This window comes from Vanacampus margaritifer, chromosome 6, assembly GCF_051991255.1.
Source record: "Vanacampus margaritifer isolate UIUO_Vmar chromosome 6, RoL_Vmar_1.0, whole genome shotgun sequence".
Lineage (NCBI taxonomy): Eukaryota > Metazoa > Chordata > Actinopteri > Syngnathiformes > Syngnathidae > Vanacampus > Vanacampus margaritifer.
Window position 1 is genome coordinate 14383923 of NC_135437.1, and position 23724 is coordinate 14407646.

The window sequence follows — 23724 nt, forward strand, 5'->3', positions numbered from 1 at the left end:
GTAGTTAAAAAAAATTTTTTATTGTGTCTTAAGTAATAAAGTACTCAAAATTCTTGAGATAATCAATTCTGAGATTACATGACTTTTAAGCTATAATGATCAAAATTATTTTAAATAATAATAATGATAATATTTAAATACTTCCCTCTGTGTGTAGTGAATCTATGTATGGAATATGTGATTTTTATCGTATTCATTTTTGTCGTTACCTTTACGTCACTGATTGGCTGAGGGAAGTCACATGGTTCTATGGTTCTATGTTTAGCAAATACAGTACGGTCTCTTGCTCTATAGAGGGCTTCCGTTTATTTTTTTATTTGACAGTAAAAAAATAAATAAATACCATAACTTATGAATTAAAAACATCAATCCAGACATTTTTCTTGCTTACCTTCATCCACGATGGTAATGGCCTCCTGCGTAACGGCCGGGCCAGGCCCCTTGCGTGTTCTGGCATTCAAATAAAACTTGTATCGCGTGCTGTACTTGAGGTTGAGCAAAGTGACTGAGGTCTCATTGGCGGCAAGGGCCAGCTCCTCCTCTGGGCCCAGCTCATTGGAGTTATTGACTACGAGATGGTGGGGTGGTTGGGAGGTAAGTTGAATAGAGGTGCGAGTGGGAGAAGGAGGAAGAAGAGGATGTAGATGGGATTGAAGTGTCAATGATGACAAGTGCGTAAAGTGTTTTTGGAGCAAAAGGGGTTCAGGTACAAGAGGCGGGAATGACAAAAGGTGATTTGTTAATTGGTGTCATTGAGCCTAATTCAACGGTGACTCTATATTTATTCATCCTCTCTATTGCCTAACCCTAACAGGATGACAGTACAAGACATGAGACTGCAAACTACGTGACGTGAGCCATTCATTGCTAAGAACAAGACAAAGAAACGAGCTCACCTGGGTGGTATTTGAGGTTGTAGCCTGTCAGGAGTCCATTGCGGTCACGAGGAGGATTCCACTCGAGGCTTAAAGAGTCCAAATTGGGGTTGGTGACCGTCAGCGAGGAAGGCGCTCCGGGCACTGTGGAAATGAATTACAGAGGCACGCAATTGTCAGACAAAGAGCTCTGAAAGACCTCAAAGGGAGAATTAATCCGGCGTCACATTGTGGCCAAAGGTAGAATTCTGGTCAGTTTTTACGCCTTACGGTACTCTAAATAGTAAATCCTTGTTGTGACAGACGCTGCATGCTAAACGATATGGCACACATTAGTTGCCATGACTACTTCTTGAATGGCAAATACTGAGCATCGTAAGAATGTGACATCTTTAGCAAAGCACTTCTAATGGAGACGATTATAAAGCATCAACCCCACGATTCTAGCATGTACACAATCATGAGGGCACGGAAGATTATTGTCGACCCTTCCCACCCTGGTCATGGCCTCTTTTACCCTGCTCCCTTCTGGCAGAAGGCTCCGTCTGCTCAAGGCGGTGAAAGCCCCTCAGCGGCCAGGCTAATCACAAAAATAATTCCCCCAAAAATGTGACTTTTATTCCGATCGAAAAGACGTTCTTTTTTTTATTATTATTATTTTTCACTCTTTTTTTTTTTCTTTCTGGAGAAAAAGCCATTCTTAACGTTACCCATTTAACATCAACTCAGCCTATTTGAAACTAGGAATAGTAATACAGAAAATTCCTTTTCTCACCTCCTTCGGGGGTCTCAAACTTCTGGTTGTGACTCGGGGGACCCTCTCCTTTGCCGTTATACACCCTGACGTTAAATGAATACAGACTGAAGGGGTGCAGGCCAGGAAGCTTTCCCTTGCTGTGGTTGCCGCTGAAGGTCAGGATCTGCTTCTCCGTGTGATGGGGGTTGTGTTTGTGCAGACTGCGCTCTCGCCAGTAATACACCTGCCGAAATGGGATGGCTCAGTCGTCGGACTTATGCTGCTGGCGTTCCCAGGCTCATTATGCTGTACCTTGTAGCCTTTGAGGTAGCCACGTATTAGTTTTTGAGGCACGGGCTCCCAGTGGATTTCCGCCAGGGTGCTGTTCAACACGTACGCCTGCACAGATTCTGGAGCAGCGGCCGGCACTATCATGAACAAACAGAAATACACCGTCAGTACTTTTTGGGAAAGGGATAAAGACAGCGGCCAAGCACAAAATAGTGGAATAATTGATCCCCCTGCCCTCCAAAGGTTTGTATTTGTGTATGTGCAATCATGAGCTCATGCTATATAAATGACTATAGCGTAGCTATAGTAAATGACTCACCCCAAACATACCATCGTAAAATGAGGCTCATTAAATAATTCAAACCCAAAAACATATAAATACGTTTTTTAAATAATTTGTCCTTCACTCCCCAAAAACATATTTTTACGCTGCAATGTTAGCATGTATTAGCATTATCTCACAGCATTACATATTCATTTGCTCCCAAAAACGTATAAAACGAAATATTGCCAAATTACCATGGTCCCAAAAACATATTTATAATGTTTTTTTTTATGCTATAGCATACAGAAGGCTTTGATACAGCTTCTGACCTGAAGTGGTCGCTTAAAGCAATGGTAGTTATTACAAAAAACGGCCATCAGGTGGCAGCAGAGTATAAGAGATCAGCCAAGGCCATGTTGCAACAAGCTCTTTTTCTCAGTGTTTTCAACAGGTTTGTGAATAATGATGAAACTTGGCTATCTTCTCATGCTAATTGCTAATGTGTTGTATACATTTTATGTTTGCATTTTATTTTTGTATTCAAATCTGTGTAAAATGTGTTTACTGCATGTAGGAGGGGTAGCACTATAAAAAAAATATTGATCTTCTCTCTTGCAGATTTTCAACAATAGCGAGTGGGTCTGGAACATAACCTTTGTGCTAAACAAGATTTCACTGCATATATTTATTTGAGCAGCCACACTTTGCAGAGGTGAAAAGGACAGACTGGAGAAGGAGAAGTTGGACTTACAATCCTCTCCAGAGTGGCCCAAGGCAACAGCGGGCTCGGGCGCTGCGCCGTAGTCATTCACGGCCTGAACTTTGAGCTCGTACGGAACAAACGTGGGCGTCCCCGACACCAGGAAGTTGGAGTTATTGGCTAAGGTCGCCGTGACCCAATCAGTGTCCATATTCTTTTGTCTCCACATCACAAGGTAATGGAATCCTGGTCCGTTGGCCTGGAGGCCTGAAAGTGGCTACGGGAAAAAGAGGTTTGAGATCAATGAAAGTTCACATAGGAAAAATATCATCATAAAATGACAGTGGTACCTTGACTCACGAGTGTTATTCGCTTGTATCTCAAATCAATGTTCAAAGCAAAACAATTGACAGAGGGACAGCTGGAAACTAGAAAACTAGTAAGTTAGGCCAATATACCACTCTACTTTCTAAAAACGTACCTTCCATGAGATGACAAGATTGTCATGTTCTGTTCCAAAACCATGTACATCTGTTGGATTCTCATCTGGAGCTTTTAGGGTGGAAAGAAATAAGTTACATTCAAATTCCCTGCAGGAAAGAACATTTCACTCTGGGTCTGCAGTACCTGCAGGCTCGGTCTTATACATCTTGGAGGGGAAACTGGGTCGGCTGACGCCCATGGCATTGACTGCAAGGACTCTAAAAGTGTAGTGAACGTAGGGTGACAGCTTCAGGTGAGCTGTGGTTTTGGTACCGGGGACCTCGGTAAGGTTGTGCCAGTGACCTCTATGGTGGTGGAGGGAGTCTTCATACTGGATCAAAAATTCTGTGTAAAAAATACAACATTTGATCAAATATGTCTGGAATTGTTATTTTTCACAGCAAAAAAATTATATGGGCAAGTCAGAATTTAGATTGTTATATAATTTAGTGTGCCTTTAGTGTAGTACCACATTGTGCCACAACATACTGGGCAGCACTGAGACAAGCAATAAGAAGAGGCAGAGTAGGTCATCAATAAAGCTCCAGTAATAGTTGTGTTATGTTAGCATTAAGCTATAAGCTATAAATGCTAATGTTTTGGTAATTTGCATAGCTTATTGGATAGCAAACCATAAAGTTAGCTCCTGGATCAAAACCAGAGTTTGTTAGTACCCAGCTTTATTTCAAGATACCGCGGCAGCAGCTCATATCAGTATGGTCATTTTACAATCAGGAACTAGAAATTAGAAGAATAGAAAATTGTCATAATACAATTTTAAAGAAAATGCTATATTGGGATATATAGGGCTTCCTTTAAATAAAAATATTGGTCATTATTTTATTTGGGGGGTGGGGGGGGGGGTGAAATTTTATGTATGAAAAACACTAGTGGTATCGGTACTTGGTATCGGTGACCACTCATGGAAAATAGGAGTTCAGAACATTCAGCACTATAATCCCACGTACTCTCAATAGGACTGTTGTGCTCATCGCCAGGAATCCAGGTGAGTTGAACACTCCTCTTTTTGTGGTCCGTCAACTCCAGGTCGGTCGGCGGTTCGGGTCTCTCTGGGGGAAGACGCGGCACAAAACGCGTGAGTCAACGGCAAAGATGGACGCCGCCGGGTTCATGCCACAAGAAGACACAAATGAAGACGAACTCATGCAAGCGGCTCCTCATGCATACAAATAGACGGATGTCGAGCTTGAGCGATCACTCGGGATGAGATGGCGAAATTCATGCGTTTGGACTCAACGCATGCTAGGACTAAATGACTGATGAGCGCATTTGACATGTGACTGCATCGCAAATCATCCTCTACTCAAACGCAAATGGGCTTTCTCTTGACACAATGTATCATACTAAACATTTATCCATCCATTTTTATATAGCATTTGTCCTCATTAGCATAGCAGGTTTACTGGAGTCGGAGTTTTACCTCACTTTATCGGAGGTGACTTTGGGGCGAAAAGGCAAACAACCCTAGAGTCTTCAATGAACCGACAACAATCATGCATGTATCACTGTAAAAAAAAATACTAATAATAATAAAAGAGAAATATTTACACTTGACAAAAAGTTTTTCACTCAGAAATTCTAAGAAAATTTTACAAGAAGATTTTGAGAACATTTTACCAGTTTATTTTTTGGAAAAGCTCAAGCGTTGAGAAACAAACTCATGACTTTCAGATTGGGAGTCCGCCACTCTACCACCTGAGCCATGCCGCTCTTGCTGTTTGCCACTGTACTGCATTGCTGGTGTGTCGGGTCTTAGTACAGAACAAGGATTCCGCCTGACACCATCAATATACTAACAACACCCAGCACAGGGGTAGGCAAGATCGGTCCTAGAGAGCCGCAGTCCTCCATGTTTTTAATGTCTCCCTCCTTGAACACAGCTGAGAGGCTCCTGCAGAACGCAATTATGAGATGATGATTTGAAACACCTGCGTTGGAGGCAGGAGACACCGAAAACATGCAGGACTGCGGCTCTCTACAGTAGAACCGAACTTGCCTATCCCTGACCCAGCAGGAGCGTCATGGCTCGCCTCAGGTGGTAGAGTGGGTTTCTCCCAATCAGATGGTTGTGGATTTGTTCCTCAACCCTTGAGTAGCTTCTTTTTTTGTGTACTCAAAACTCTCCTTGTAAAATTTACTTAGAATTTCTGAGTGAAATAACTTTACTAGGTTTTTTAAAAGTGAATATTACTCTTTTTTCTTTTTTCTTTTTACAGTGTAGAGGACATGCAAACTTTAAATGGAAATTCAAACCCAAATCTTCTGATTGTGGGGCAGACATGCTAATCACAAGTAGCTACCCTCAAGCAGTGAAAAATGGAACACGCATCATCCAATGGCATCCTCAAGACGCACGTGCTTCACTTCACAAAAAACCCAAAACAAAATCATCCCCCCCAAAAAAGTAGAGCACATCTGTAAAGCCACGTTTGCTTCAGGTGTTACCATTGACAACAGATGGTGTCGGCGTGGCCTCTGCCGGGTCGGCGTGGGGGATGACCAAGTAAAGTGATATGTCAGCCATATTTAAACAAAGATTAACCATCGACAATTAAATATTCATGTGTAGAATGATGTAAACCATAGAGTGAATCCACTAAAAGCTTTGCAAGTCAACAACCAGAGGAATGGACCTCGAAAAAATGAATCTGGACGCATACCGACAACGGTGAGCTCGGCACTGGCCGAATCGTGGTCCAGCGTTGTGTTCATGATGCACGTGTACACGCCGGCGTCGCCCTCCATCACGTCGGCGATGGTGAGGCTGTCGGCGTCCACGACAAATCTGCTTCATGCAATAAATCAGATTTTCTGATTAGGTCTTGGGACCAACCATATTTATTGAGTAATGTGAGTCAAGGTGATGATTATATTGAAAAACTTCAGAACAGAAAAATGATGACATCATATGCAACACTATTCATAAATTCAGGAATTTTATTTTCATTTTGTTTCGCTTGATATTTAATGTATTTATACATAGCCTATGGAAATTCTTAGCATTGTATATTCTTGGTTGTATATAACATATCATAGCCTAGCAGATGATATACAGTACAGTACTGTATATATATATATTTTTTTAATAAACAAAATATATATATACTGAGGCAAAAAATTGTCTTGGAATGGACTAAAATATTTTGGATGAAAAAATGAATCCTCTTACATAGCAATGAATAAACAGCATCAATCAGTTTACATTATTAATAACATTAATATTATACTATAATTTGGGGGCAAGTGGAGCAGTAACTCACCCCAACCAGCAGATGGTGCTAGTGTTAAAAAAGGCGCCGTTTTTATTTATTATGTAGACATTATTTGATTACAAAATGAACATGTGCAGACGGTATAACTTCCAGTAATCTTTATAGAGAAGTTTTTGGAATGTACCGACTCAGCCTGTCATTGCTTGGTGGGGCAGCAAAACCTTCAAACCAAGTTGTTGGTACTCCACCATTTGTGTGCATACAAAGAACAGGCTAAACGTTAATATACAAAAGTGATAGCTGGAATCTGTTTTTCACCTCTCGTCGTCGGGCAACTCCCCGTCATCTTTGAGCCACGTCATGGTGGGCACGAGCGAGGGGTCGTGCTTCACTTTGCACTCGAACACGACCGACTTGCCACGCTGCACCATTCGGTACTCCGGCTGCTTCAGGATTCGGGTCGGTTCTGGTAAGCCAGGAGTTTAATATGCAAATGTGAGAGCGGAACGAGGGCTCCCACTAGTGGTACTCTTTAGCAATGATTACCTTTGACTTCCAGGTGCACGTGATTCTCATAATTCCCAAGCGAATTCTGGGCCACGCATGTGTACTTTCCGCTATTCCGAGGCTGAGCTACACGGATCTCCAAAGTGCCATTGTCGTGCTCATTGTGCGTTTCGGTGTCTAGCGTGCCGGAAGGACTCTCCTTGAACCTGACACAGAAATGGGAACCACATTGATGCTTTTTGATGGCACATTAGCCATCCCGGTTCAAGGTTCATTAACTCACCAGCTAATTTTGGGGATGGGTGAGCCGAAGGAAGCGCACTCCAGCAGGGCTCTGTGATTCTTAATAACCTGGTAGACTGTGTTGGCCGGCGTCAGTACTCTGGGCGGCTCGGCTAGAAAACGAGGTGTGGCGGTTAATGCGATGCCACCAATCAATGCAGATAGATCCGTGTTTGGCTTTTTTTTTTTATTGGAAGCGAACAGGAAGCCTCTATACAACGGTGTATTAAGGTCACATATATATACATATACACATATATATATATACATATATATATATATATATATATATATATATATATATATATATATATATATATATATATATATATATATATATATATATATATATATATTTAATATTCAGAGAGAATGTTTTTTATATTTGTCACTTTAAAAAGTGGCAAATTTGCGCGTTTTTTTTGTACATTTGCGAGTTTAGAAAGAGGCAAATTTGCCACTTTCTAAAATGGCAGATTTGCGAGAAAAAAACTGAAATACATGTAGCGTACTCACAAATTTGGCTCTGTATAAAGTCGCAAATTTACGAGTTTTTTTTCCAAGCAAATTTGACTCTTTATATAGGGACAAATTTGGCACTTTATAAAGTCGCAAATTTACGAGTTGTATTTCTCAAAAACTTGTGAGAAATACACATAGTGTACTCGCAAATTTGCCACTTTATAAAGTTTTTTCCTTGGAATATTACCACCCCCCCCCCCCACCCCTCCTAAAAATATATGTTTATACATGATCTTAATACTTCACTCTCAGAACTCTAACTTCTATTCGTACTTATTTCTATTTCTACCCGTACATATTTATCAATTTTTAATATTTATGAGGAAATAAAGGTTGCTCCATTCCACTATGCTGCTCTCTGCTTTCTAAATTGGACCACGGGAATGAATACAGTTTTCTGAATCCGAACTTACACAAGACATTCACGAAGGCGTTGGCCAGGAGGTAGCCATGTTGGTTGGAGACGTTGCACTGGTACACGGCGGTGGATTCTGTCCGCACGTCAGTGAATATGATGGTGTCCTCCTCCACTTTCCGGCTGGGGTCCTTTGGGGCATCTATTCATGGATGACGGAATATTACAGAACTTGAACAACGACAAGAGATTTTTGGACCACAAGTCTACTTTGGGAGAATGACCAACATAGTATTGATTTCAGTATATGCTTTTTTTGTAGCAGATTTATTTGGTGTTGTACAGTGTTTGTCCACTCACGCTCGATGGCAACGCCATTCATGGCCCAATGGATGCTGGGCTTTGGGGTACCACTGGCCCAGCACATCAGCACCCCGTTCTCTCCTGGGGCCAGGACGAGATTCCTGGGAGCACCGCTGATCCAGTATGGAGCAGCTGAAAAACAGAAAGGAGATTTCATCATGACACACGCCGCATGGATCATAGCATGTGTTGTGGGGACGCACCTTTGACTGTGATCTGAATGGTGTGGTGGACTGAGCCCAGCGGGTTCTTGGCGGTGCAGCGGTAATCGCCCGCGTCAGCTTCCGACACGTTGACGATGCGCAAGATTTTCTGGTGATGCAGGAATGAGATGCGTGTGGTCGGGAGCTCGCCGCTCACTTTGGCCCAGGAGACTTCAGGAGTGGGGCTTAAATTTAAAAAATGAAAAATATGTATTTTAATTATAAATATCTGAGTTTGTGCAGTTTACAAATTTGCAATTTTGGGATTATTATTTTTTTTAATTATTTTTTGGGAGTTGTTTGGGTTGTGATGAAATTACCTTTTCAACAGGTAACATTACCCCCCAACCCTCCCTCAAAATTAGCCTCTTAATTGCTTAAGATGCATTAACTTGGAAAAAAAAAAAAATAAAAAGAAAAAACATTTGTTTTAACATGGAACCAAAGAAAAAAATATTTTACTCACTTCACAAAAATATGGAGATGTCTGCTTTTGCGTTTGAACTCTATAATTACAATACCTCCTGCTTTAAAGGGTGAGTTTGACACTGCTTTTAGTGTATGAAGTGCTCCCTCCACAAGTGAAAATGTTTTAAGGGGGCTCACATGTTTTCCTTTGGACTCTGGTTCTGAAATAGGAATACAACCAACAAGCTGATTTCAATAAGACAAAAAGAGTTTTCTTTCTTTTGGTATTTTCATAAATGGGCGCAGTTAGAAAGGGGCCATTTACGCCATTGTGTTTATAAGCCAACAAAAGCAGCTCTTTTAAATTCAGCACAGGAGTGAAATGTTGCAGTCCATTGTTGCGCTTTTCTTTTTTTAACTGCAAGCAGATCTCCACTTGATGTAAAGTTGGTCAAGGCTATCCCAGATCACAAATCACAGATGTGAAATTGACACCACGGCTAGATGAAATCCACCAAAATCACATTACATCACCTGTGCCACAACTTAGACCTGTTTTTACCCAATCTAATGTCTAGTCTAGTCTACTTTCTGTCACCAAAGTGCTTCCGTGGGCGTGTAATAGAAAACACCCTCAGTCTGCCCAAATTGTAACCCCCCTAAAAAAGAGAGCATAATATGTCAGGATGATACGTACAGTCCTTCGGCAATGCACTCCATCTCCAGCACCTGACCACGGAGCACCATTTTGGAGCTGGATGGTCCAGACGGGATGAGGAAGGTGGGCTTCCTCTCATCCGCCGGCTCTTCTGCAGTCACACCCACACAGCAGTTATTATCACTCTGGGGCTAGGCCATATGTCACTGGCATCTGCAAGAAGCCAGCGCATTGCAAACACACCTCGAGAACGGACTTTATAGCCCACTATTTGCATTTTCCAGGCAAATTTACGGCTAATGATTTGCCCTCTGGAGAGTTATAACGGTGGCCGAAATGGATAAACGCAAATGAGATAAACACTTTCTGACAATAAACCGGTAAAGGCGTCAAGCGCAGGTGCTGCTGGCAATAATGCGAGCGATTTAATCCAACAGCTTGGACGCCAAAGGGCAAATAGGAAAGAAAGCAAAGGTCGTGTATAACAAGAAATGAGGAGGAGGAGGAGGCAGTCGGAATTGTTAATTGAGCGAGAAATTAGACGTTTCTTCTTTTTGATGTGTCTAATATTGGACAGATGTTATCAGGAGGCTCATTCAAGAAATAAATAATAAGAAAGATAAGCGAAGGTCTCTGATTGGATGGTGGGGAAAAAAAGGTGCATTCGTATTAAATCGGCTGATTTGGAGTGAAGGGGTGCGTGTTACAGGGCTGCTACGGGTATCTAAGTGAGGAAAGGTTTGAATTTAAGGGTGACGGGTTAGTGGGTGGGAAAGTCTGGATCCCATATAGGACAGTGGAAGCTCCAAAGTCGAATGCCTCAATGTGGAATACTATACAAGCAAAAAACAAAACAAAAAAATTAAACTCTTGCATGGGTTTTGCTTTTTTTTTGGGCTTCTTTATTGGGATTTTTTTGTGTGTAAATCATTGTCTTTGTTGTACTGTTTAAAAAAAAAGTTATTGGAACAGATTCAATTAATGTGACATACAGAGCATTATTTTAAAAAAATGGATTGATTTCATAGTCTTCAGTCTTTGGTTAGCTGTCGAGCCCAGATTTCAAAGTAAACATGGTGAAGCTGCATGTAGTTGTTATGCTGTACCCAAATGGATTAAAGGTTGAGTAATGAATGCTTTTAAATCCAGAAGACTTTGAAAACAAATCTAAAAACTTCATATTTAATAATTTAAAAAAAATAATAATAATTTTTGATTACCAAAACAGATGCTAATGTAAATTAAAGTACAGCTGTATGACTTTATTGTACAGTGATACATTGACTTACAAATTGTATTTGTTCCATGACCAAAATAGTAAGTCCATCTACCCATATATTAAATCAGTTTTCCCAATTGAAATGAACTAAAAAAACATTTAATTTGTTACATCCAGACAAAAACATAAAGATAGATTTAACTGTATTTTTGATTTTAAAAAAAACAACGCATACAATCAAACATGTTAAAATTGAATCCAAAAATACTGTAGCATTAATGTGTTGGATGTGTGCCTTCAAGGGGTGTGGCTTGTGAGTAACATCAGGACGTGGAGTCATTTAGCATGCGTGTGAGTGTGAGTAGTGGCCAACAGCAGCTTGCAGCGAGTACTGTATTCTCATTTTGTATTCCCGTGTTAAGGACATTGAACTGCCTCAATTACTCAAATTTTTTTTTTTAACTTAGTAGCGACGTATAGGAAAATTATTTGTAACTCAAAAAATATCAGCCATATAAATTCAAAACTTTATATATATATATATATATATATATATATATATATATAGTTTTTTTTTATTATTATTATTTTTATTTTTATTTATTTTTTTATTAATTATTATTTTATTTTTATTTTTTATTTTTTGAAAGAATGATCAACTTGCGAGTCCAGAACGGATTGTGTTCGACTTTGGAGGTTCCGCTGGTAGTTCAAGGTGAGGGGGGAAAAAGCACCGGGAGAAAGGCAGGGAGTCGTAATTTGCCGTAACTCACCACTAAATAAATCAGTATCATTGTAAAAAGCTTCCATTGTGTCATTGATCGCGTCCACTGAAACACAACAAAACAAGCATTCAAACAAGCCAGCACATGAACATGCTTTGAAATAAATAAACAAATAAATGGTCGTGGAGCAGATGAGGGAAGATCATGCTATGGCAAATAACAGCAGGCCTTGTTGCAATATGTCTTTTCAGTCTGAGGGCCTCTGGCGTCTCCGAGGATGGAGTCGCAGATGGGAAACAACTTCTCGCTGCCCTCCTACGCCTCCAAATGCAATCAAGGCGCTTCCAGCGTGAGGCCGCGTAAAGACGGCTCCGACTTACGGTTGAGGACCTTGACGGCGATGGGCTGCTTCTGCTGGATGGTCTGCGTGTGCGGGAAGCGGGCGTAGCAGATGTAGTCGTTCCTGGAGTCCTCGCGCAGCACGTTGGAGAAGTAGAGGTCGCCGTTCAGCGACTGGGACACCCTGTTGCTCTGGGGCAACCGCTGGAAGTCTGACGTGGAGACGAAACGGCAGCAATCAGATTTAACTGGACATTCGCAAACAAATCAGTGTTGTTTAATTGTTGGAGTCCGTGTACAGAAAACATTCATATCATTGTGTGACATGCGTGCTTGTAAATGTTTACTGTTGTCCATCCAGAAAACAATGGGAGGAGGAAAGCCGGCAGGGGGTCGGCATGGCAACACTAAGGACACGCCCTCCTGGATGATGATTGGCTTGATCTTCTCTTTGGACCACAAAGGCGACCCTGGATTGGTTTAAAACAAAAAGCTATTAGATGCAGTAGGTGAATTATATGCTAATTATAAATGAAGAACTAAAAGGAATGATGAGGCGAGGTGAGGTAATTATACAGTTGGGGGAATCATTATTTGATCTCATGCTGAATTTGTAGGGTTGTTAATTTACCAAGAAATTAACAAACTACAGTTTTCATCCAAAACATTGTCCCTCAACCCCAAATTTAAATGACTCATGGCTTATGTGTTTTATACTGTAGAGCTAGAACGATATGCTTTTCTTTTCAGGACCGATACCGATTATTAGTAGTCAAGGTTGCCGATAACCAATATTCGGAACCGATTTTCAATTTCAGCAAAAGGGAAAATATTGGCGTCAAGATAAAAAATAAAAAAAATAACAACTCCAATTTTTATCTGGACTTTTGAGTCTGTAATAAAGTTTAATATTAGTATTATAATAATAATAATAATAAATATTATTATTAGTAGTATTATTAGTAGTAGTAGTAGTATTATTATTTTAAAGTCAAATATTTTCATATGTTAAACGAAAACATAAACAAGTAAATCTCTCTCTCTCTCTCTTTTTTTTTTTTACAGTAAATTAAGTTTTCCAAAATTTTAAAATAACTGAAATGTTAAACTTTCACTTATCTTTGTTTCATTTCCCAAGGTCAACAACATCTCTTATAATATATATTAATTGAAAATTTGAATAAATAGTTCCCTGGGGTTAAAAATAATCAGATTTTGAAAAAAGGCCAATAGTTGAATATCAGTGCCGATAATCTGCCTGGCCAATAATCAGTATAGTCATTTTGCGGAGTATTGTTTACATAAAAGCATTTTTGACTGATATTCTGTCCATTGCTATAATTAATAACCATAAAAAAATAAAGCTTGTTAATATATTTACACTTACAAATGCTACAAGTGATCAAATAATGTCCCCACTTTTCATGTTGGAGAAATACAAGAAGGGAAATTCCAGCTAGTATTTCATGCCACCTTCTGCATGCAAACCTTTACCTTTCAGGGGCGCCCTTAAGATGGGAAATTCAACTTAGTTTTATGGAAAAGAAAATACATGTTTAGCAAGAAGATGGAAAAAAAAATATGGAGGAAGAGCCGTGAATTACTCACTGGGCTGCCGCACCACGATGTCGTTGGAGACGGCGGTCCCGTGTTTGTTCCTGGCCGTGCACTGGTACGCGCCCTCGTAATGTTCGGCGCGTTCCCTGCTGATGTCCACCACCAGCGTCCCCGAGTGGGCCCTCATGTGCACGTTGGGGTGCTGCTCAAGGTCCAAGTGGGTGCCGTTTCTCGTCCAGGAGAAACTGAGGCGAAACGTCAACAGAAGATAGAAGACGATTGGCTTTGCTTTGATTCAACTTTTTCCATTTTTTGGTTGATATTTTTGAAAATGGATGTGAACACATCATTATAAACCTGGGATGAGGCTGCCCTTTGGCCTCACAGTGGATGACAATGTTCTCCCGGGGGTCGATGATGTAATCCTTGGGGGACTGGTGTGTAATAGTGGGAGGCTGCGGCACTAAAAGCAACCAGAGAGATACAGATGATGTTCAACCTTGACCTTCGCCGCAAACCGTCCATTTAACCACATTGACGCATGCAGTCTCTCAGTTAACCACCTGTGCAAGAACAAAAAAATAAGGCATGCACAACACAATTTACTGGATCGTACCAGCGCCACAACGCAGAGCATGTAAGCTCATGCCAATTGCTAATCAAACAGAACCCCAAACAAGCATGCAGCACGCTATGGTTCCACTGCAAATCACACAAAAAAACTTTCAAAGCGTTTCAAATGGCACAATATTCAAAGCGCAACAAAACAGCTGCTTTGCGGACGTCACGCTTGCTTGCAACTTACATGTTTCCAGAACTTGCCCCCAAAAGAATCAGCAAAAGTCACAACAAAGAGAACCATACATTAGTGTGGAAGCAATGCAATTTCTTCATCTAAATGCGTTTCTAGTTATTGTTCCTATATAGCGGCGCTAGTTATGTATTTTATTTGACAAAATAATGACTTTATTAATATTTTCTATGCCAACTGTATTTGTATTAATTTTTGTATGTTTTTTTTTGTTGGTTTTGTTTTACTTGTTAAGAGTGGACCCTGAGTCTGGAATAAAATTCAAATTGAAAATTGTAAAATTTTCAAGACGAAAAACGAATGTATTATAGGTGTAGTATTTATACTACAATAAATAAGATTTTATTAAATTGCAGATAATAATCATAAAATGTCATAAAATCATGCTATAAATCCTGACTAAGAATGTTCCATACCAGCACGAGTACTAAACTCTTAATTAGTCACCCATACCGATGTCAAGCACTGATACCATTAGTACTTTGGATACATAAAATTTCCACACAAGAAAAACAATGACAGATCATTTCAAGAATGTCCTATATATCCCAATATAGTATTTTTCCTTACATTTTCAAGAAGTTAGTGGCAATTTTCTATTCTTCTCATTTCTACTTCCTGATCATAAAATGGCCACAGGAGGGCGCCCAGTACTGTATCAGCCACTGTTGCAAGTACCGATACATTGAAATAAGGTCCAAAGCCGATAATTGGTAGAAGTACTATTAACAACACAACTACAATAAAAAAGAAAATCAATAATAATAATAATAATAATGAAACTAAGTTTGGATTTTTTTTTTTTCATTATACTATACACATAGATCAATTTACATAAATAAATAAATATAGTGAGTATTGGTATAAACTTTGTTATGGAATTCCTTCTAGTTATTAGATTTTGTGGATTTATTTCATATTTGACTCATTTACAAGTCATATTGTAATTCATTTCTCTTAAATGACACTTCACATGAGGCATGACGTGTGTTTTGTCCTGTTGTCTTACGATCTAGCGGGACGTCCAGTGCTGTGGCGGGGCATCCCAGAAACACCGTCGCCGCCACCAGCAGCAGCAGCAGCAAGTGTGGCTCGCCCATCCTCCTCCTCTCCATCGTCAGCGTGCGACGCCAAAGTCCGCCGCCAAATAGCCCCTCCTCTCCCTGCTCAGTCACGCGCTCGACAGGACACGTGTGCTCTGACTCACACTACAAGGACGGAAAGACAAAAAAAAACAACATTAGAGAGAGAGAATATGAGAGAGAGGGAGATTCATCTCTGCAACAGTGGACACAGATCAATGGTCATGCATTGCGGATGATGGAGCGATTCGTGGGGGGGGGGGGGGGGGTCAACATGAGCTTTCGTTGCTCTGTTAATCCACAAGCCATCGGTCCTCTGTGCCATATTGATCACACACACACACACACACACACGACCTTAACAAATTTGGAAGGCAATTCCAGACATTGAATCACCCAATACGACCTCCTTTCATGTAGTTAAGATGCACTAGAATATATCTTCTTCTTTTTTTTTTAAGTACCACATTTGAGTATTTGCCAATACCTAGTAACAATACTAGATAATGTCGTTTGAAAATTTGATTTCAATCAAATCAAATATTGTTCAGAAACAAAAAACTAAATTGAAAATGACATACATTTCACTCAAATATAACATTTTTTTACTGTAACTATTTGTTCTTATTGATATTTTATCATTCAACTGCATGTTTTTATAATAGTTTTATCACAAATGTCCCTTTAATAGAAACGGAGAAACTTGTTGCTTGGAGTTCATCATCCATTTTGGATTACTGTATTTTTGGGGCTATAAATTGCAACAACAACAAAAAATTCCATAGTTTGGCCGGTCTTTTGACTTGACTTAGAACTTGGACTGGCACCCAAAATCCCTGTTCTGTAATCTGTCAGTGTTGTCAACTCCCCAGTAAGGGAAAGTAGCTATTGGCTGTGCTAAAAGTCGCTAAATGACGTCACGACCCATGTAATTGTAATGGACGCTGTAGGAGAGAGAAATAACGTTGCGCTAGAGGCAACAAGTGAGTAAAAAACACAAAAAACACCCTAAATATGTTTAGAACTATTAATCAACTTTCTTCGGAAGGGTTTTTGGACATCACTTCTCAAAATAAATTCATGACTTAAATGCTTTGTCTACCAGATAAAAAGAAGGAAAAAATTTGCTTATTTGTCGCTAGCTTCTTATGCAAAAAAAAAAAGTCACCAAGAAGCTTTGGAAAGTGGCCAGATTTTGTGAAAAAGTTGCCAAGTTACTGCCACCTTCTTTCCACTGGCGGTAATGCACCAAAAGTATTTGCCCACCGCCAAGACAGTTGAAGAAGAAATAAAAGAAGGAAGAGAAGAAGAAGGTGCAGCAGCTTGAAATGTATCCTTTCCCTTTTTTTGTACTGCCTGGCTCACTGGGCTCTGGCACTCATTTTATGGGAAAATTTGAATAACGCTCTGTGTTTACGTACAGTCGGAGTGAAGGAGCATACTTCAGATCTCACCCACGATTAGGGAACAGAGGTTTTGAGGGAGGGTCTGAGTTCTTTTGTAACATAACCCCCAACCCCTCCCAAAAATGTGCTTTCGACTTATAGTCCGAAGAATACGGTACAGTATGCAACGTAATTGCATTAGAATTTGGAATTGGCTACAAAGTGTTGACATCAGTAAGATTTTTTTTTTTTTAAACTATCATAGCCAAGTATTTCCACACGGCTTACATGGCTCAGAAGGTTTTTCGGTAAGTGTGCGCTGCTTTACCGAGGATAGCATTTTCTTTGCTACTGCTCTGGCATGTATACTACACCATCAAGTATGCGTGAACCTGGGAAACATGTTTCAGAAATCCTTATTGGCAAATGCTAACGATTATGTATTCACTGTCCACACTCAAGTGTGAGCCAAAGTTCATAGCCATAGCAAGCAATTATTCCAACCGATAGCATCAGTATAATTTCCTATTTGCCTAGCTTGTGAAGCTTGAAAACTGAAATTGGGAGTCATATTCCGGCCCGCTTTTATCTCTCTGTAAAAGCCGTTGGCACGGAACAGAAAAGTTGCTGTGAGGGCAGACGTACTTGTTTTTCTAATCGCAACAGCACACATTGAACTTTGTGGTTGACTAGAAGAAGAAATAAAAATTGGCCTGTCAGACACGAAGCAGCACTGGGGCAGGTCCGATAGTGGTGAGGGGTTACGTTTTTGTCTGGGACGAAAGGCCCTGACAGACAAACAAGTCGGCCCCCGTCCCGACCCTCCTTTGGGGGACTGACTTGTTTGTTAGCACTGCCCTCGGGTCATGATGGAGGAGAACTCGTCTGCGGCCCCCTGGCTTCCTTCACACACTCTCTCAGGAGAGCGTGTGTTTTGGGCCGAGGGCGTGAGCCAATCACACGGTTGTGTAGTATCACAAAGTCCGGGCTGAAAGGCGAGACCAAGTCAATTTCATCACAAATTACAGTGGAACAGCCAAAGTTGAGCATAATACACAACAAAGAGGCTTTCTGAGTAACTGTGTATGCGTTTTGACTTCCTGGGTTTTGTTCTATTGCCGTCAGCTTGATAGGACTTGATGTAGCTCGAAGGACTTTGATTTTAACCTTGTGTGCTTCTTCTGACTGAACCCATTCTGGTTTTCGATTTGATGACCTGGAAGTACTACGAGAAAAGGTCGTTGGAATGCTAACGCTAATGCTAATGCCAGGGAAAAGTGCCTAGCGTGTATAACTTTCAATGCATTTTTTCGCATATCTCACTCTAGACCACTGGTTCTCAGACCCGGTCCTCGAGTACCCCTATCCAAGCCTGTTTTCCATCTCTCCCCAGTGAACACAGCTGAGGATCGTTATCAGGCTTCATGCAGAGCTTGCTGATTAGCTAATCATTTGAAACTTGTGGGAAACATTGAAAACAGGCTGCATAGGGGTACTCAAGGACCGCGGTTGAGAACCACTGGTCTAGACCAGGGGTAGGCACACTCGGTCCTCGAGGGCCAGGTTCCTGCAGGTTTTGGAGGTTTCCCTCTTCTAACACAAGCTGATTCCAATCAACGGGATTGTTATCAGGCAGAGCTTGCTGATGAGCTGATCATTTATCAGCTGTGTTGGAGAAGAGAAACATCCAAAACCTGCAGGACTCCGGCCCTCGAGGACCGAGCGTGCCCACCCCTGCTCTAGACCAACCTTTTCGAAAATTATTTGCTTCCCATAAACCTTGATGGCAATACCTGCCATTGCGCGATGATTTTGGTTAAGAAAAGTGGTGTGACATTCTTTTCCGATGTTTGAAAAATAAGCACTTCTTTATGTAGCTTTCATACGAAAAAAAGGAGGGAATTCAAGTCTCAATTTTTTTTGTCCATCTCAGCGGGCGGCCATTTTGTCACTTGCTGTCGACTGAAAATGACATCACAGTGCCGAAAGTCTCAGAAACGACCAATCACAGTTTACCTGTTTTCTGAGTTAGGTCATGTAACAATCGCAAGCTGAGCTGCTATTGGTCGTTATCAGAGCCCTTAAGCACTGTGATGTAATTTTCAGTCGACAGTAGTAAAATGGCCGCCCCCCCTAAGATGGATAAAAAAAGATGGATGTTGCTGCTTAATTCATATTCCACAAAGACAATATTAATCTGAATAACTGTTTGGACTAGTGGGCCCTCATAGACAATTATTTTACTTGATTTCCCATTTAAGGAAAAGTGGTATAAAAGTCATTAGCTTCTTGCGCTAGCCGCTTGTCAGCTAGTTCGTTGCTAACTGTTCTTGTTGGCGAGTCCACCGAAAAGGAGAAATCAGTCATGCACTAAAATAGCCACCGGTAATGCCTGCATTGCGAAAAAAAAAAGGGGGGCTAATTGGGAATAAAAGTGTTAATTATAAATGCGGAGGTGAAGCCTTGCATGGTGATTTTTATCTGGAAAGCATCCAGGGCGGATCCATTTCACAATTTAATGAGCTGAGGAGGCTGCGCTCCAGCCGGTCGCCGCACTTGTATAGAAATGTGCGTGTGTCAGTGTGTGTGTGTGTGTGTGTATGTGTGTGTGTGTGTTTGCTATAAATATCCGTGTGAGCTGTGATGATACAAGGCCCAAACCCCTCACATCGTCACACCCAGCAGCATCTCAGAGGTACGAAAAACCAAAGCGTTCCCAAGTACCGAACAATGAGATGTATGAATAATGTACAGTTTGTACACACTTTGCTGTGTTTTAAAGTGCAAGTTCAAATGTGGTGAAAAGTGGACATCATGTGAAAACAGATGGTGGAAAAGCAGAAAAGTCAATAATGCTAACAACTCCGTTTAGAGTGTTCCGCCAAAAACTGTCAGACGGCCGATAAACATCAGGGAGGAAATCTTTTCACTGACAGGCCAATCTTTTTTATTCGCCGCCACCAAAGTGAGAAATGAATTAAATGTGCTTCTGATTCATATCTGCCGATCAGCACATCATTCACAACTTGCACAGCGGGTCGTTTTTTCGTCTACGTGACATTAAAGAGACCGCTTCTTTAAATTCGAAGGATTTTTTGTACAAAATGCATTGTTGTTTAATGTAAAAAAAAAAAAAACATAAACATGATACACACACACACACACTGTATACACACTAGGGTTAAAATAGTTTTGGAATTTTCATTACAGTTCATTTTTATTTCTTTTCGAGCTTTGTTTTTTGTTTTTTGAAATGTATTTAGTTTTAATTAATTTTCAGCGTGGGTTTGTTAGTTTTCATTGGTGTAGTTTTTTTTAATGCTTCACTTTAGTTTAGCTGTCACTGGTTTTAGTATTAGTTTTAGTTTTTCTTAAGTTGTGTAAATTTCTTGTGCGCAAGATAAAAAAAAACATCATTAACTCTTTTACTGCCAAATACGTTACATGACGTTCTGCAAAAACCTACGGAGGAGCGCCAAAGACGTTAAAAGACGTCCACCCATTTATTTTATTTTTTTGGGAAACGGGTGCAGGGAAGCCTTGCGCAGCTGTGCTGAAAGTTTCAAGCAGTTCTAGTGAGCCTAATGACTATTTTTGGCCCCTAGAGGGCAGCGATGACTCTTTTGACAAGATCAGGTGGGCGTCAGCAGAAGACGTGAGGCGGGGCTAGAGTGTTGAGGGGACAATGGCTGAAGAAGCCATAATGGCGGTTGCAAGCAGCTCACGCTAGAGCCGTTTTTTTCAAAGACGAAAAGCATCGACCAACGATAAAGAGCACATTGATGACGACGATGATCATCATCGATGATGATGATGGTGACTCCGAGGTTGACGGCGAAGTTGGAAGCGTTGACGCGGTGGCTATGACGACGTCATAAAGGTTCACGGGCTAGCGATGCTGACACCGGAAAACGCGGAGCACAACCGAGCACGCTCAGGCGGACGTTCAATCGGACGAAGAGTGCCCCGAGTCCAATGCATATTCATCGGAGGAGTGGGTACAGTCTGCTACTTGCTATTCCCCGGAAAAAAAGGCCGTCAAGAAAGTGTAACGTCTGCACGCGAAACGGACAATGAAAGTGAAAGTAATCTGTTGTGCGAATCCTGCTCCCTCTCCTTGCACGCAGGAGAGCGTTACAAAAAGAAAAACTGTATTTGAAACATCCACATAATTGTAAGTAGTACCACAGTTGCACACATTTGTAAATAGTTTGCGAAATTGTTTTGCCAAATTGTTACACTGTTGAATGGAAATAAACGTATTTTGCAAACTAAAAACACTTTTTCATTGTTGGTGAAAGCGTTTTACAGAAGTAAAGCACTATTTAGGTGTTTGTGGCATCATTCATGGACAAAAAGAAGTGTACAATTCACTAGAATGCATGAAATAACATCGTTTCAAAAGCTCTTTTTCTCCGTTTTTTGTTTTAAAACAGCATTTCGGTGAAACTAACCATTTTCTATTGTTGATTACTGAAGAACGGAATAAGGTAGAAACAAACTTTTTTTCTGATGAAAGATGAGAGTCCAATCTTTCATTTGGTAGTATGTGTGTTTCCATAGTCCAAACACAACATTTTCTGTGGACCTTGAAAGATCAGTCAAAATGCTTAAATCGGCTGGCACTGGCGACATCCCGTTTCTGAAAACGTCTGGCAGTCAAAGAGTTAAAGTTATTTTGTAGTAAAAAAAAAAAACGAGATTAAAATCAAATACATGTACTGTATGATAGGCCACAGAATTTGAAGTCGAATTAAGTGCGATGCATATTCCTGCTTCTAAAGTGAGATGCATCACAACCCTAACATCTTATATAATGCCAGGATGAGTTTGCTTTCCATCCCTTGTTTGTCAACTTCTTAAGTGGATTTGTGGCTTGAATTCACGTTGAGAAGTATTAAAACTGGTTGTAGACATGTACAGTGTATATATACTGTACTTTATACAGTATATATACACACAATCATATTACACATTATATACACAAATACAGTATACATTGTATACAAACAGTGATACTTATATTCATAAATACACTTAAATATATACGCAATCAAGCTAGTTTTAACATTTTGCTATTACAGTGATTGACCAATTTTTTTACTTTTATGTGAGTAAAAAGTGATTGAATACATTGGCTGTATGTATAAGTTAATAGTAACGATCCGATAATGGCATCAGATTATTTTTTTTATCATTTTTATTTTCCCAACAGGAAAACCTTTGAATTTCCAAATACATCGTTGCTCTCTTTACTCCCTCTCTACAATGTGCACATTATACATAAAATGATGCAATCTCTAAATAGGTTCCTTATGTAAGAGAGCACAGAAGGGGAAAGTCGTAAAAAAAAGAGCCTGAGGGGGGAAATGAGGTTCATTGTGCACACCTGCTGTGACAAATGGAGGTCAATGCTGCAAATCAGAACTGCAAAACCTCATTGGAAGAAATCCTTTGCAACTATTTGAGGTTGTCGTCGTCGTGTAAAGTAGACTTGGAGTCAAAGGGAACTTTGATGGCAAACGTCTGAATCTTCTGGCGGGAAATGACATAAAAAAAAGTGGAAAAGACTGCAAGAAATAGTCTTATTCATGAAAAAAAAAAATTCTTTCAAATTATTTATATCCCTGTTCCAATTGGACGACTTTGAAGAAAACACAAACGCACCATTTCTATAAAAACAAAGTTTACAATCCTAATTTAATAACCTAGCCTTGACCTGGAACGCTAATTTAGAACACTTACCCTTTGTCTAAAGCGCTAATCCTGAGTCCAAACCCAAATTTTAAACACTACTTGACTTGAATTTTTTGACTCATTCGCTGCTAGTAGGTAATATCCAATTCCTATTTAATGTAATACAATACAAAGCAGAAAGCATTTTATCAATGGGGAAGACTGCATGCTATTTCCCGCCACATTTTCCCACCTCACAAACCAAAACACAACCAATAAATACAAACCATAACGTAGCCACAAGAAGAAGAATTGAAGCATGTAGCGGTGTGAATGAATAGTAGGCAGTATAATGTGGGGGAATGGGATGTAATCCACTTTGCCTTTGTCTGGGCAGTGCAAGACTGATGCAACACTCACCGACGTGATAATAAATGCGAATGATTGCCAGACTGCGCGGTCATAATCAAGCCTAACGGAGGCTGCTGGATTGCACCTCACTGATTGGCTTCTTGAGTGTCCGTCTTGACGTGCCATTAAACAAATATCAGGAATGAATGAAGGGTGATTTAAAGACGTCGTTAGGATAGTCGGCTTGAATATGATGTGAATATTGTGAGCATGGTTGTATTCAAATATCTGTTGCCTAAAGGGTTAGAACACTGTGATGATAATGAATAGCTTATCTATGGCGTTTTGCATTGTTTGTTAGCATGAAGCTTAACAGATGTTGCCAAGGAAAAGCTTTATGGCTTGTTTTAAACACACAACATGGAATTATATTTTCTTTATGTTTAGTTTGGCAATAAAATTCAAGCTGGCGTGGCAATAAACAGGTTGAAGCTTTTTTTCTTCTTCTTTTTTTTTATATCGTAGCCCAAAAAACTTAAGTTGGGTCTATTGTATATCAAGGCACTACAATGTTTAAGAAATATTGCTGACTATGTAATTTACAATTACATGAAGTTATTTTAATTGAATACTTCGTTAATTTTAGTATAATTACTAATTATAACAACATTGTTAAGTTTTGGCTGAAGAGTACATGC

The 23724-nt window shown here is 40.2% G+C and overlaps 1 protein-coding gene across 21 annotated transcripts in view; it reads right to left on the reverse strand.

The window, feature by feature from the left end:
* The window catches only part of nrcamb (neuronal cell adhesion molecule b), an 83166-nt gene that overhangs the window by 11459 nt on the left and 47983 nt on the right, over nt 1-23724 (reverse strand). For 4 of the 21 annotated variants that reach the window (XM_077567485.1, XM_077567477.1, XM_077567469.1 and 1 more), the window contains exons 3-26: nt 15542-15740; nt 14079-14184; nt 13773-13966; nt 13659-13691; nt 12512-12634; nt 12206-12376; nt 11874-11930; nt 9921-10032; nt 8816-9000; nt 8610-8744; nt 8308-8451; nt 7374-7485; nt 7130-7296; nt 6902-7049; nt 6032-6159; nt 5817-5846; nt 4319-4420; nt 3495-3695; nt 3349-3419; nt 2919-3144; nt 1924-2039; nt 1651-1855; nt 897-1019; nt 392-568 (exon numbers count right to left, since the gene is read on the reverse strand). In XM_077567485.1, the coding sequence (XP_077423611.1) occupies nt 392-568; nt 897-1019; nt 1651-1855; nt 1924-2039; nt 2919-3144; nt 3349-3419; nt 3495-3695; nt 4319-4420; nt 5817-5846; nt 6032-6159; nt 6902-7049; nt 7130-7296; nt 7374-7485; nt 8308-8451; nt 8610-8744; nt 8816-9000; nt 9921-10032; nt 11874-11930; nt 12206-12376; nt 12512-12634; nt 13659-13691; nt 13773-13966; nt 14079-14184; nt 15542-15647 (3172 nt within the window). In that variant the 5' untranslated portion in view covers nt 15648-15740. The remainder of the gene's footprint in view (nt 1-391; nt 569-896; nt 1020-1650; nt 1856-1923; nt 2040-2918; nt 3145-3348; nt 3420-3494; nt 3696-4318; nt 4421-5816; nt 5847-6031; nt 6160-6901; nt 7050-7129; nt 7297-7373; nt 7486-8307; nt 8452-8609; nt 8745-8815; nt 9001-9920; nt 10033-11873; nt 11931-12205; nt 12377-12511; nt 12635-13658; nt 13692-13772; nt 13967-14078; nt 14185-15541; nt 15741-23724) is intronic. The other 17 variants (XM_077567488.1, XM_077567480.1, XM_077567476.1 and 14 more) reach the window with 10 other exon arrangements.